The sequence below is a fragment of the Urocampus carinirostris genome, chromosome 1 (genome assembly GCF_059441175.1).
Source record: "Urocampus carinirostris isolate Australia breed hairy pipefish chromosome 1, RoL_Ucar_1.0, whole genome shotgun sequence".
Taxonomy (NCBI): Eukaryota; Metazoa; Chordata; class Actinopteri; order Syngnathiformes; family Syngnathidae; genus Urocampus; species Urocampus carinirostris.
Genome location: NC_142349.1, coordinates 35030107 through 35044913, shown reverse-complemented (window position 1 = coordinate 35044913; position 14807 = coordinate 35030107). Strand labels below are relative to the sequence as shown.

Here is a 14807-nt window from a genome sequence, read left to right as displayed (position 1 = left end):
ACTATTCTTTTACATTGCATTATCTTTGTCACTGAGGCCAGTTTTTTTAAGCACTACGTTGTTTGACTGTTATTATTATTATTTTTATTATTATTATTGTTATCATTATTATTTTGACTATTTATCCTGATAGTCTTTTCTCATTTTTCTCTTCAATGTCTTTATTATATGTTTTACACTGGAGTGCCATATCTAATCTCGTTGCATACAATGTTTCACAAAGTTGATATCAATGACATTAAAGTCATTCTATTTTATTCTATTCTATTCTATTCTATTACCAATGTCATGGTGCCGGTCATAGGTACACAGTAGGTTAGGGAAAACAACTGTAGATCCCTTTTGAAGTATTAATCCATTCATAGAAAAACAAGGACAAACGGTACCATGCTTGCCTTTTTCTCGGGCTCAGCGTCCATGAATAAATAAAAGCAGTTGAAAAAAAAACTAGGTCGTCATGGTTAGGGCTCCCCTACGTCGCTATGTTGGACGTCATCTCCATTCGAGATGCTATCGTGCATAAGTATTCATGGCAGGTGAGGAGATTACTCCGAAAAAATAGCAGCACTAAGCTTCGCCAGGGCACACTCGCATCTGAAATCAGTAGCGGCTATCTCTAACCATCCATGTTATAATGACATTTCCTTTTTTTTTAATAAGGCGGAAGGCCTGGGACCTGAGTGACGATAAGCGGATCGGAGAATAATGGGAGGCATTAGTATTCTCTGCCGTATCTCTTTTTTTCCTATGAGTAAGCTTTGTGTTTTCTATGTTTAGCTTTGCAAAAGGAATTCATCACATCCTTTGAAATACAAAGCAACTAAATTGGAATTAGCATTTTATCATGGTTTTATGAATTCTTTTGAAATAGCGACCAACTAAAAGGTGTGATGTAAAATGTTCCAATAACATTTTTGCATTGAAGTTTATGTTTGTATCACAGCCATTAAAAGTATAGTATTTGATCAATTTTACAATCGTTCCCGGTGCCGGCTTCGGATGAGTTAGCAGATATGCGTCTGTACAGTACTTCTTTTTCTATTGTCTGTTTGGACACCGACCCGCATGTTTTGAATAGCACTTTACTAAATTATTGAATATTGAATAAAAGAAATACTTAATGTTTTAAAAAAGACTTCATTTTTAAATAGAATAGAATAGTCTTTATTGTCATTGATATCAACGGTATTAAACGTTGTATGCAATGAGATTAGACATTGCACTACAGGGTAAACATGTAATAAAGACTTCAAAGAGAGAAATAGAGAAATAAAAGACAATAAAGATAAAAGGCAGAAAAAATATTTACAAGGTTGGCCTGGAGAGGGCGCCACCAAAATTTACTTGCCCAAGACACACCACAGGTAATGGAACCCCTGAAACCCTAGTGGTTAAGCGATGCAAGCAAGCAAGCAAGCAAGCAAGCAAGCAAGCAAGCTACCAACCAACATACCAACCAACAGACCAACCAGTGCTTAGAAACTGGCCCTAAATTATGATATTAGTACAATGTTTTTTAATGGAAAAGAGTAGTGCATTGTAACAAAAGTGCAATACAGATAAAATTGAGATTTTTTTTTTTAAAAAGCATTCTTATGATATACAGTAAATGCTTACATTTCTCAATACAAAAGCTTGTTTTACTTTACAGATTTTGGATACAAATAAAGAATAACTGATAAAGTCAAAACTTATATAAACTCTATGTTGGCAGAATTAAACAAATAAAAACAAGTAGTAAGGTAAATCAAATTTATTAGCTTTGTCCGGTGGCCCATTGGCCACCACACTCGCCCCGGCCAGGGCTCTGGCCACTCTGCGCGCCCCCGTGTGTCTAGTTCACTTCTTTCACACAGGAAACAGATAAATACACCGGAAATGCGACTAAAAAATAAAAGAGTACAAGACTGATAAACATACAAAAGATGCACTTAGACTGATTATAGAAACGTTACTTCATGTGTGTGTGTGTGTGTGTGTGTGTGTGTGAAAGATTGTTTTTATATTTAGGAATATAAAAACAAGTTATATTCACACAGTGAATTCTGAGAAATGTTACAACCAAAACGACCAACCTATCAATAACTTACACAATTTTTACCTAACAATGACCAAATAATGAATAACTAACACAATTTTTACTTAATAACAACCAAAAAAAATCACTTTTATTTGCTTAAAGAGGACCAGTGTGTATTATTTAGAGAAAATAGAGTAAAATGAGTAAAAGCCCACATTAAACCACACCACCTACATTGCATATTACCGAATTTTATTGCAATATGTATTCTGTGTAGCACTATTTAGTTTTTCTATATAACACGCTACAGTAGGCATTTGCACACTGGGTATTTGTATATTGTATTCTTTTTGCTTTATTATTTTATTGTTCTCAGCTCAGAGATGCTGCTGGAAATGTGAATTTCCCTTCGGGGATGAATAAAGTATTTATCTATCTATCTATCTATCTATCTCTCTATCTCTCTATCTCTTTATCTCTTTATCTCTTTATCTCTTTATCTCTTTATCTTATTTAGCATATCATAGTGGTAAAAACCTTTATTGATTAAAAAAGAACCAATAAGAATCTAAATCATAAGCAAAAATACACAAACTATTACAAAAACATGCAATTTAAAACGTGTAGTCCAAAAATTAGCATTTATTCTACATACATGATCCTCAGCTAAAAGGAGCTGACATAAGGGCAGCATTAGCTCAGGATGTAGAGCGCTCGTCTTGGGATCAAGAGATCGCATGTTTGATTCCCGTGTTATATGTGGAAGTGTCCTTGGGCAAGACACTGAATCCCTAATGCCCCTAATAAGCAGGTTGGCGCCTTGCATGGCCGCTATTGGTGTGTGAGTGTGTGTGTGAATGGGTAAGTGTGAAGCACATTGTAAAGTGCTTTGGGAGGTCTTCATTGACTTGAAAAGCGCTATATAAATGCAGACCATTTACCATAATTCCGCCATCTTGCTGCTTTGGATACCCCAAATTCTTAAAAAGACTCGGCAAAAAACTAGGTGCATTTTGTTCACTCATCTCTGTAGTTTGTATTCTTCCTTGTCCTTTTTTTGGCACTCGTTATCGGTTGCAGTACACCATAAAGCGACGTCTCATAGTTAAAAAATACCCACTGTAATTTTAAACTTGTGTCTTATCTAATTCATTCTCTACAAAAATTAGTGTTTGAGATATTAGACGAACTCTTGCATTGTCAAAAAAAAGAGTAATCTGTTATGGTAGTTGACCTGTTTTAGACTGAGAGGCATTTAAATGTTTTTACAACAATTGGTTGGTTCAGACAAGCCGAGTCCACCATTGAAACATAAATTATTAACAAGATATTCATGTCCATATATAATTTAGTAAGGCTCTTATTAAAGTTGTGTTTTCTCTCATTGGCTGAATGTAACTTGTCTCGGAGAGCTTGAACCATTCTTGCTGCGGTTAGCTTGACTTCTTCCCAACATGGTATACAAATGTACGGCTACACTCAGCAGAAAAAAAAATATCATAAGCGTTTATCTTTATTGCAAGGTACACATTTTCATTTCATTTCATGGTATGCTTTTGCAAATAAGAATTCTGTGTTTTTAAAATACTAGTAGATTGAAATGCATAATGCAACTGCAATACATTTAAAAATGGTTTAAAAAAAACATACAAAATATGTTAAGGTGTAAATGATAACATTTTGTACATTTTGGTGGGACATTGTGTATTATCATATAAAATGGGATTTTTTTCTCAATACTCATAAGCTGAACTCTTTCCCATAATGCTTCATTACGGTGATGTACTACCGTGGGCACCCAAACTTTAGGGGAAAAAATTTGGGTGCGGAAAAAACTCGTGTATACATGAATAAATACAGTACAAGCAAAAAATGAATATAATTTGTTTTTTTCTTCTGTGTGACACGGTTCCAAGCGACCCACAACCCGGTACCGGTCAGCGGCCCAGTGTTTGCCGACCACTTATATGTAGGAATCCTATCACCCCAACCACCATTTTTAGACCTGGCCTCTGGTAGGCAATACCTGTCATGATTACTGATGTGACTCAGCTGTGCCCGTTCATTTGGCGCCAACCGCCGCGGGTTCTGATTGGCTTCCTGTCACTATTTGAGCTCAGTCCTATCAATCCCCTGTTGTTAGTCCGTCTGAAGATCTCCGTGTATACAAGGCAAGCATTTTTCGACCCTGACCCCCGCCTGTCCCGTTTTGCTCCCGTTTGTCTCCGGCTACAACCCGTTTTGATCCCGATCACGTCTGCTCTCCCGTCTTGGCTTACGACACGCTTCCGACCCGACAACGTTTTTGCTCTCCTGCCCCGGCTACCGACCCATTAAAAGACATTATTTATTTAATATAAGAATTGAATAATGGGCAAAATACCCAATCCATCATATGCACGTGCATTTTTTAAATACTTGAATGACGAGAAATCTGAATTTATTTGACATAACCTGAGGCTCATCTAGATGGAGCTGACATCATTGAGCGCATCTTTCTCTGCCAATGGTACAACCAAAACCAGATACCTCCCGGAAGGCCGGTAAAAAAAAGAGACATCAAATGGAACGATTTGTATTCTCCTTGTGCTTTTTAGCACTCAGTTTCAATATCACGGCACAATACAGCAACATGTGGTCAAATAATTGGCATTGTCTCTTCAAACTGACAACGTCAAAAAACTGCTTTGTTGCTAAATGTTAGTATTCCACTTACCTTGTTAGCATTTGATCATAAAAAACTAATTGATTAAAATATACAACGTAAAATCCTTTCCAGACTCCCATCATATTAAGGTCAATATTTAGCATCACTCAAGTATCACGGATCCTTTAACCGCTTGGGTTGTAGGGGCCACCACTTTCTGTGTTGTGTCTTGGGCTAGTACAGCCTGGCGTTGCCCATATCTCTCCAGGAGATTTTTCTGGGCAGGGGTTTGCTACGCCACATGGAACTGATAGTACTGGTTTCCATGGTGCAAGTAGCAGGAGAGGCCTCCTGTTGTGATTCAGTTACAGGACCTTCATCATCAGGTCGTCGTTGTTTTTCGGTGTACAACATCATCCTGCTTTCCAGAGATGAGCTGGACCACTTCAATGATGGGCATCAACGTTTGTGTGACAATACTGACACTAGATCCTCAATTATTGGGGAAAAAAACGATTGTATTTGGGTCAGAGCAAATTGGCATCTTAGAACTTGATTATCCCTATACCATTTCCAAGAATAGCATAACCATTCCACATGTTAGCGTTTAGCAACATTTGTTACCACGCCTGATTTTTAAGTTTTAATCATTGGTAGATCATTTCATCTTTGCACATTTTTTTATCTATGTTACTACTGTTGGAAAAGTGCAAGGACTCCAACATTTGTGGTCGGACAACAATTTTCGCCGATGCAAATGTTGTTCAGCTCTACTTTGCATTATTAATGAGAAACATAATGTGAGTGAACAATGCTCTCCGGGGTGCAACTTTAATCAATTAAAAAACGCCTGGTGGCAAAAAAAGGCTTCTACTGCACCGCAAAAAAAGAACTATCCCTTCTCACTGAATTGCTATGTGCGTTTGTGTGTTTCCTGCAGCGTGAGACAGCAGGCGACGCTTCAGAGTCGGCGCTCCTAAAGTGCATCGAGCTTTGTTGCGGCAATGTTCGAAAGATGCGAAATCTGAACGCCAAAGTGGCTGAAATCCCTTTTAACTCCACCAACAAGTATCAGGTACTGCATGAAATCGTTAAAACCAAGTCTTGGATGAGAAATCTACAAAGGCCACTTACAAGTAGTCAGAACGTACCTTTTCATTACCCTCAGTATCGAGCTAAGCAAACTGGTCATGGAAGGGCGGTAATTTCGAAAAAGCAAAGTCAGATAGGGAAATAAATGAACCGACTACATCTTATCTATCATTTGATTGGGAGAGCAAGAATGTACCGTAATATATACAAACAAGTTTATTGGCTTACCTTAACTCATAAATATGATTAAAACCTCAATTGATAGTTAATCTTCCATTATAAAAAAAAAATCCACGCAAACCAAAATATGTATTTGAATTAATTGACTTGCTGTTAACTTGCTATTTCTTTGTTTAGGGCAGAGGTAAGCACAAAATCAGACTCCTTGGTCTTACTATTGCCCTCTGCTATGAGACAAGAGAACTGCATGTCTCAATCTGCATCTGCAAACATTCAGCCCAGTAATACATTACATACTAGTTATCATCACAATATTGTAATATAATAAGAAAATTCTGTGATATAAAACAAATAAAATGAACAGTTTTGAAGTTAAACGACAAATAAATGTGACACTGAATAAATAAAACCAGTTTAGATATTTTGAATTGTATCACAACTGTGGTTTGGTGTGTTGATAGCTTTGGGGAAGAAGCTAACCGTCAGTCTGTTTGTTTGGGCCTTGTGGGATCTGAACCGTCGACCCGATGGTAGCAGATCATGGTTACCAGGGTGTGATGAGTCTTTCAGGATGTGTTAAGCTCTGGTGAGGTAGTGAGCATAACATAATGTGAAAATTCAGCAATTTTGAAAAAGAGAACCAAAGAATTGTGGGGTAAAATGAGAAAATAGCATTGAAAAATAGGTTGGTAAAACACTGAATATACAAAATATCTATACATATATATATATATATATATATATATATATATATAAATATATTATACATTTCAATTGTATACGGTACTTCCATGATAGCAGGGGAGGCACAGACTGCAGGTCACTGCTTAAGTTACATTCTTAATCATAATATAATATAAAAATTCAGCAATTTCGAAAGAGAAAAGAAAAAAATGTGCAGTTAAATGAGGAATAAATTTAACACTGAATATATGTATCAATTTTATACTTATTTAATTTATACTCACCCCCCACATGTGTCTCCTGAATGCATGTGGGGGGTGGAGAAGGATATCATCCTTGTGCTCAGTTTTCAGTTCATGTAATATGAAAATGGTGAAAGTTAGAAAAGGAATGTTTCAAACTCAAAACGCCAACCTTAAAAGATGAAAAAAAAACAAGAATTTATACTGTATGAGTGCGTCTAAGTAAAGCACGTACTTGCCCGTGCCAAGCAGTTTGACAGAGGCTGTAATGATTGTTCAAGCCAGGGGTCTCAAACTCAATTTATTTGGGGGCCACAGTTATAAAATAGCTTTCAAAAGAATTATATACAAAATAAGATTTATTGAAAAAATTTAATTTGTTAATCAATCAATCAGTGATAACTTAATCCATAATCTGCAGGAGCTGCACTTAAAGTGACAGTGTGTTTTATTAAGTCTTCCTATCGGTCAAAAAACATCATTTGTTAAAGAAACAAAACTACTAATTTGAATCATAAGCATGAATTTAATGCATGACAACACTACGTAATACAGCAAAATCCAGTTGTCAAATCATACAGAATGTCCCTTTATCTTTTATATTGAGGCGGGGGCCTCAAGGTATCATCCCAAGGGCTGCAATTGCCCCTCCCCTGGGGCGGGGCCGCCAGTTTGAGACCCAATATTTAAGCAATCAGGCGTTAGCAAGTATAAAAATGTCCAATTCCGGATAGCAGCTTTCATTGGAAAATTGTAGCAGGTAGAGCAAGTATAACATAAAATGTCTTAAACCTGCTCCTTGGAGTACCTTACTCGTACTTGTTACTCTTGAGTGCCATTGTAAAGCATCTAATTTATAACACTAATGGACTGTTGAGTAAGAAAACCTCCAAGCATGAGCAATCGATCCAAGCGGATCAGCCTCTAGGTCCCACCCAGTTGCTTTGATTAACATTAATGGGTGTCATTATTTCATGGTGCTTTTTCCCTCCCAGCGGAGGGCTTAGAGTGAAATGTGTGTCAGTGTAAATATTTAGCTTTTCAATCATTTATTTTAGCAATGTTTATTTCATTTTGTCACATACTGCACCATCACGGGAGGACAACTGTGATTTATTTAGGCCCTCTCACTGCTCTCCTCCATCACCTCCTCTCCCACTCTCTTTTAAAGCTCTCCATCCATAAAGCAGAGGACAATCCTTCCGGTCATATTCTGGTCATGAAGGGAGCGCCGGAGAGGATCCTGGACAGGTTGGTGCATCAATTATGGATCAATGGCAGTCGCATTGAGGCGGTGCAGGAAAAAGAGTGGAAAGTTGCCCTCGATTTGATTCTCTGAAATGGACAGTGAGGGAAATGCTTGCACAAGGTCCTGCAGTGTTCGGGGGCCAAGTGGTGGGGTATTGAAAATAGAATCATCCATACTTTTGACACACGTTTAAAATGACATCCTTCTATAATGTTATGCATTTACTTAAAGGTGGGGTCCATCGTTAAATAGTTTCTCTTTTAAGTATGCTTTAACAATGACTAACTTAGTTCAAAGAGCCTTTGTAAATTTTTGCTTTTATTGTACTTTCAGCAACACTGTTCATGACGCGCTATACAGGAAAGGGTGAAGGGTTTCTGGAGTGATTTTATTCTTGGCCCCTTGTTTTTTGTTAGTGTTAAAATGGTGAAAGTAAATTCTGTCCAAACGCAAACCCAAACCCCAAAAAGATTTTTTTAAAAAGAAGAGTTTATTCGAGGGCGTCTAAGAAATGCACATACTTGCACGCACCACACAAGGAGCTTGACGGAAGCCGCAATGATGACTTTGGACAGAGAATGGCATCAGTGAGTAGAACATTTTCAAATTTCCGACAGCAAACTTAAATCTCTTATAGTTTTTTTTTCAAATCACTTATTCAATATATCGATTTTTATGATTTTTTTTCATCTAAAAATATATTCGACACTGAAGATCTGTATTTATTTTTTATTTGATGTTTGTTCTTTTTATTTTGAGAAATCAATTAAATAAACCATTTGAATTTAATCAAAGTAGTGTCATCTTAAGATTATTTTAACAACAAAGTACATCTTACAACACAAATCCTGAGAAGTCATTGATACCAATACCAAATACGGATACCATTGATATATACAATTCCCTTTTCTGCAAAAAAGGACAGCTGTAAAGGTTTCTGATTGTAAAATGGCCACTGGAGGGCAGTCTACACTGGTATTGGAGTTGATGGATCCCATAAATGCCTGGTTTGTAGAGTCACCACTTCCTGTGGTGTGTCTTGGGCAAGAATAGCCTAGTGGCGCTCATCCCTCTCCAGGACTTTTTTTTTCCGGTGAGGGTTTGCTCTCTTACAAATCATGCTAGTTTCCATGATCCCTGGGCAGGAGAAGCCTCATGATCTGATTCAGTTACAGCACCTTCCTCATCTGGTCGTTCTTGATTTTCGGTGTACAGTGTCATGCTGCCCTTCAGAGATGAGCTGGGCCTCGGCTATAACAGGCAGTGGCGTTTGTGTTACAATGCTGATACTAGAACCTAAATCAAAATTCTGTTCCAAAATTTCACATTGTAAAATATGCATTGTATTGGCTCAACAAAAAGAGCATAGTCGTCTTATTAAGACACCATGTTTTTCCATAGGCTTGCAAAAAGTTGTTCCACGCTTCTTCTCAAAGCTAGTACATTATTAATATTTTTGCATTTTTTCTGAATTATCTGATTATCTTTTATTTTTTTCTCTTTAAAGTCTTAGTCGGTCGGTCGGTCAGTCGGAAGCCCTAATCACTAGGGTGGTAAAGGCACAATTTCCCGGTGGTGTGCCTTGGGCAAGTACAGCTTGGTGCCGCCCATGTTTACTATGGCATGCCATGTCTAATCTACCGTATTTTCCGCACTATAAGGCGCACCGGGTTATAGGGCGCACCCCGAAAAAATAGTTTTTGGTCCTATTTTTGACATACATAAGACGCACCGGATTATAAGGCGCTACAATGGGAACGTGGACAAAACAGTCAGATAGTTCAGTCCAACTTATTACCCCCTTAACATTCCCAAAGCTTGCAAAGACGCAAATACGTGTCGAAAACACGTGCGGATGCGGTGTCCGTAAGATGTCACTCAAATGCATCGTTCCATCATTCGGAAGGTTAAAGTCTTGGGATTCAATAAATGATAACAATTCCTTCGTATCTATTTTCTTTTTCGCTCGCAACTTTACTGTGCATATGACAATAAACACTTGGAATTGAGTTTAATTTAAAAATAGACACTCCATTATCTGCACCGCTTATCACAGAAACATCGAGTTCAGTCTGAAACAAGATACAGGGATAATATAGAAAGCCGGAGTAGCTCACCGAAGTCGTTGTGTTCATAATAATGTGCAGGCAATGTCCTCTTATATCCGTGAGGGTAGTAAATCCAGGAGAATACAATATTTACAAATACAGAATAGAAAAAAATGCTTTCTCTATGCCGTCAGCCACATGCTATACGCATACGTATTTTCGGCCAATTGCAGGCTTTGTTTCGCTGTTTAAGGCAATGGCAGCCTGTAAGTTATAAAAAGGATCCGCCTCTTGACCTCCGAATAACTTTAGCCAATAGTGATCGTTTCAACTGATGATTGACACGTCTTTTTCCGCTAATTGCAGGCTTTGATTGCCGTTCGAGCCAATGGCAGTCTGTAAATGATAAAAAAGGATCCGCCTCTTGACCTCCGAATAACTTTAGCCAATAGTGATCGTTTCAACTGATGATTGACACGTCTTTTTCGGCCAATTGCAGGCTTTGATTGCCGTTTGAGCCAATGGCAGTCTGTAAACGATAAAAAGGATCCGCCTCTTGACCTCCGAATAACTTTGGCCAATAGTGATCGTTTCAACTGATGATTGACACGTCTTTTTCGGCCAATTGCAGGCTTTGATTGCCGTTCGAGCCAATGGCAGTCTGTAAATGATAAAAAGGATCCGCCTCTTGACCTCCGAATAACTTTAGCCAATAGTGATCGTTTCAACTGATGATTGACACGTCTTTTTCGGCCAATTGCAGGCTTTGATTGCCGTTTGAGCCAATGGCAGTCTGTAAACGATAAAAAGGATCCGCCTCTTGACCTCCGAATAACTTTAGCCAATAGTGATCATTTCAACTGATGATTGACACGTCTTTTTCGGCCAATTGCAGGCTTTGATTGCCGTTTGAACCAATGGCAGTCTGTAAATGATAAAAAGGATCCGCCTCTTGACCTCCGAATAACTTTAGCCAATAGTGATCGTTTCAACTGATGATTGACACGTCTTTTTTGGCCAATTGCAGGCTTTGATTGCCGTTTGAGCCAATGGCAGTCTGTAAACGATAAAAAGGATCCGCCTCTTGACCTCCGAATAACTTTAGCCAATAGTGATCGTTTCAACTGATGATTGACACGTCTTTTTCGGCCAATTGCAGGCTTTGATTGCCGTTTGAACCAATGGCAGTCTGTAAATGATAAAAAGGATCCGCCTCTTGACCTCCGAATAACTTTAGCCAATAAAGATCAATTCAAATGATGATTGACACATTGGTTAGCCAATGAAACGCCGGTAAATAAATCCCAGCATCCACCGCGTACTACTTGGCGTTCGGGGGAAAATCTAGTCGGCGGCTGCAAGTTAGTTGGAAAACTTAATGTTGATCCATAAATAAGGCGCACTGTATTATAAGGCGCATGGTCAGCTTATTTGGGGGAAAATCTAGTCGGCGGCTGCAAGTTAGTTGGAAAACTTAATGTTGATCCATAAATAAGGCGCACTGTATTATAAGGCGCATGGTCAGCTTTTGAAAAAAATAAAGGCTTTTAGGTGCGCCTTATAGTGCGGAAAATACGGTAGTTAAATACTATGTTTCACCATGTTGATGTCAATGGCAACAAAGAGTATTCTATTCTATGTTCTGTTCTGTTCTGTTCTGTTATAACTCAGAACTTTGTGCTTGTGAACCAAAATGTGATGTACACTTGTGCAATGCCTGTGAAAATGTTCTGCAGACCTACCTGTACAAGAGATTAAAGTGCAACTAAAGGCCACTACAAGGCGCTAAAGTAAACGCAATCTCCCTTTAAGCAAATATTTTCTGTCTAGTACTGTGATTTCTTGAATAATTGCACAAGTAATGCTATTTTAAAGTAAAAGAAAAATCAAAACAACTAAAATGGAGTAAACGGTTTAACATCTCAGTATCACTGTCCACTACTTTGTTGTCAGTCTTTGCACGTTTTCAGCGATCTCCTGCGAAAATACATCATGTATTTTGAAACAATCTCCTAATTGACTTTTACTGGGCCGAAGAAACTGCAGAACACCAAATTTGCTGACAGTCTGAACTGTTTGAACTGGCAGCTCTATATTTCAAAGTGTCATTAACACAGGTTGTTTGTTTTTCTTTCTTTTCTCTTTATATTCCTCTAGGTGCAGCAGCATCATGATACACGGCCAGGAACAGCCCATGGATGAAAACTGGCGGGACGCTTTCCAGAACGCCTACATGGAGCTGGGCGGGCTGGGGGAACGAGTCCTCGGTAATGTTTTTGTTACCCTCCGGGGAGAAGATGGATAGCACGTGCGAGGCAGGGTGGCGGGGCGTCCATTATCTTTTATCATCTCCTGCGGAAAAAGGCTAGTTGAGCCAAGTGTCCCTCGTAAGAAGTGCGGCCTGTTTATCGCCTCACTTTATCCAAATGAGAACGCTCGCCGCTCTGGCTTGAACTCAGCCAAACGCTGAGGAGACACAAAATGTCGGAGACACGTTTACAGCGGCTCTTCATATTTATCACCTAAACTTAAATCTATTATTCAAAGACTTAAAGCCTACGGTGGACTACGCCATTGATTAGTAGTGCGAGTAATCACATTTTTGAAGCGAATCATCACAATAAATTCCAACCCCTGAGAAAGCCTCGAAGTTATATGTCATTAATGGTTGAAGGTTGACGGACCCCTTAACCGCCTGGTTTGTTAAGGCACCAATTCCTCTGGTGTGTCTTGGGCAAGTATAGCCTGGCTGCAGCCATCTCTTTCCAGGCAGTTGTTTTGAGTAGGGGTTTGCTCCCTTACATGGAACAGATCATACTGGTTTCCATGGTTACCAGGAGCAAGAGAAATCTCTTGATATGACTCAGATACAACACTTTCATTCTCTGGTTGCTGTTGTTTTTTGTTTTAATGCATCATCCTGCTCTTTAGAGATGAGCCGGATCCTGCATTGATGTGTAGCAGCGTATAACATTATGAAATGAAATGATCTGCATTTATATAGTGCTTTTCAACTCAATGACTTCCCAAAGCGCTTTACAATGTGCTCCACATTTCCCAAAAGCGGGCTTGCAGCCATGTAAGGCGCTAACCTGCTTATTGGGGGTGTTAGGGGTTCAGTGTCTTACCCAAGGACACTTCGACATGTAACATGGACGAGCCGGGATTCGAACTGGGATCCCTTAATCCCAAGACGAGTGCTCTACATCCTGAGCTACTGCCGCCCTCTGACTCTGCATCCTAAATCAACATCGAAAAACTATTTTGTTCCAAAATTTTAAGTATCACATTGTATATCAAACATTGCATCGCTTGTGGCTTTCATGTTTTTTGTTGAAAAACAAAGTTTATGGCGATTAACTTGCGTCCTTTGATTTTGTGACATATTAAACGCTCAACAGCTTTTTGTCCTGTAAAGGACTTTTGTGTTTCATATATTTTCGTACATTCAAATTATATAGGTCAAATAAATGTATACAATAACGGAAATTAAAGGAATTTCAAGTTTTTTTCAAACAGCACATGTTTACAAAACATACCTTAAAAAATGTGGCTTGAAGTTATTTCCATTGGAAATAGGCCAATTATTAGTGCTGATATTTGGTATTTTTATTCAACCAGGCATGTTATACTCTCCCGTATTTTCTTTGTGGATGATCAGATTAACTGCTTTTGATGAGTCAATTAAATACAATGTACTTTACTCAACATTAGTTGATCGAAATTATTTTGGTAGGCAAACGATTTCTTTAGTTTCATTCTTGGTGACATTTATTCTTTGTTGTTTTTGTTACCGTGCTTTATTCAAAAAAAGTTTTTATTTGAACATTTTTAAACTTATTTACGTCCATCCATTTTTGCCTGGCTTTGAGGGTAGAACCATCCATCCATCCATCCATCCCACGCACGCACCCACCCACCCATCCATCCATCCATCCATCCATCCATCCATCCATCCATCCATCCATCCATCCATCCATCCATCTATCCATCCATCCATCTATCCATCCATCCATCCATCCACTATTTAGAAAAATCATTATTTAACTTTTAATATGGATGGGAAACTACCAATGGTCTGTTGATATGTATGTATATACAGTACTAATCATCTGCTCGTGACGTAGTACAGTGACATATATTCGATAATTTGTCTAATGAAATGATATGTTTGATGATGTACTAGATTTATTCACTGGAGCAGTAAGGATTTTAACAACCCATAAAAAGGCATTAAGTCTTACCTTATGATCTCACTACTTCATTACTGAGTCAAGGTAACAAATTATTGATGTCATTAATCGACAGGGTCGCGAGAATTTTGTCAGATATTAAACTGGTCCAGTCTACAGCCGGCTCTCAAAGTCATTACAAAACCCACAAGATTCTGAACTGAATGACAATAAGGGCGATTTGGGAAGTAATTTGGCATTCTGAACTCAATGAAGAGAATTGCATAGTGGGAAGAGGTTTGGTTGTCCTGAAATATACAAAATAAATGCGTAGCCACACATAATCTTTTAATGCTTATTTCAAGCTGAGAAAAAGTAAAACAACATCCTCCCTACTCAAACGATGTGATAGTGAGATCAGACTTAATGCCTTTCTGTGTGATGCTTGTATCCCTTGTGGTTTACTGGATTTA

At 38.4% G+C, this 14807-nt stretch overlaps 1 protein-coding gene across 1 annotated transcript in view; it reads left to right on the top strand.

Moving 5' to 3' along the window:
* The window catches only part of atp1a2a (ATPase Na+/K+ transporting subunit alpha 2a), a 100935-nt gene that overhangs the window by 38529 nt on the left and 47599 nt on the right, over positions 1 to 14807 (top strand). The window contains exons 11-13 of the mRNA XM_088328584.1: positions 5608 to 5742; positions 8037 to 8116; positions 12320 to 12429. Of these exons, the coding sequence (XP_088184710.1) occupies positions 5608 to 5742; positions 8037 to 8116; positions 12320 to 12429 (325 nt within the window). The remainder of the gene's footprint in view (positions 1 to 5607; positions 5743 to 8036; positions 8117 to 12319; positions 12430 to 14807) is intronic.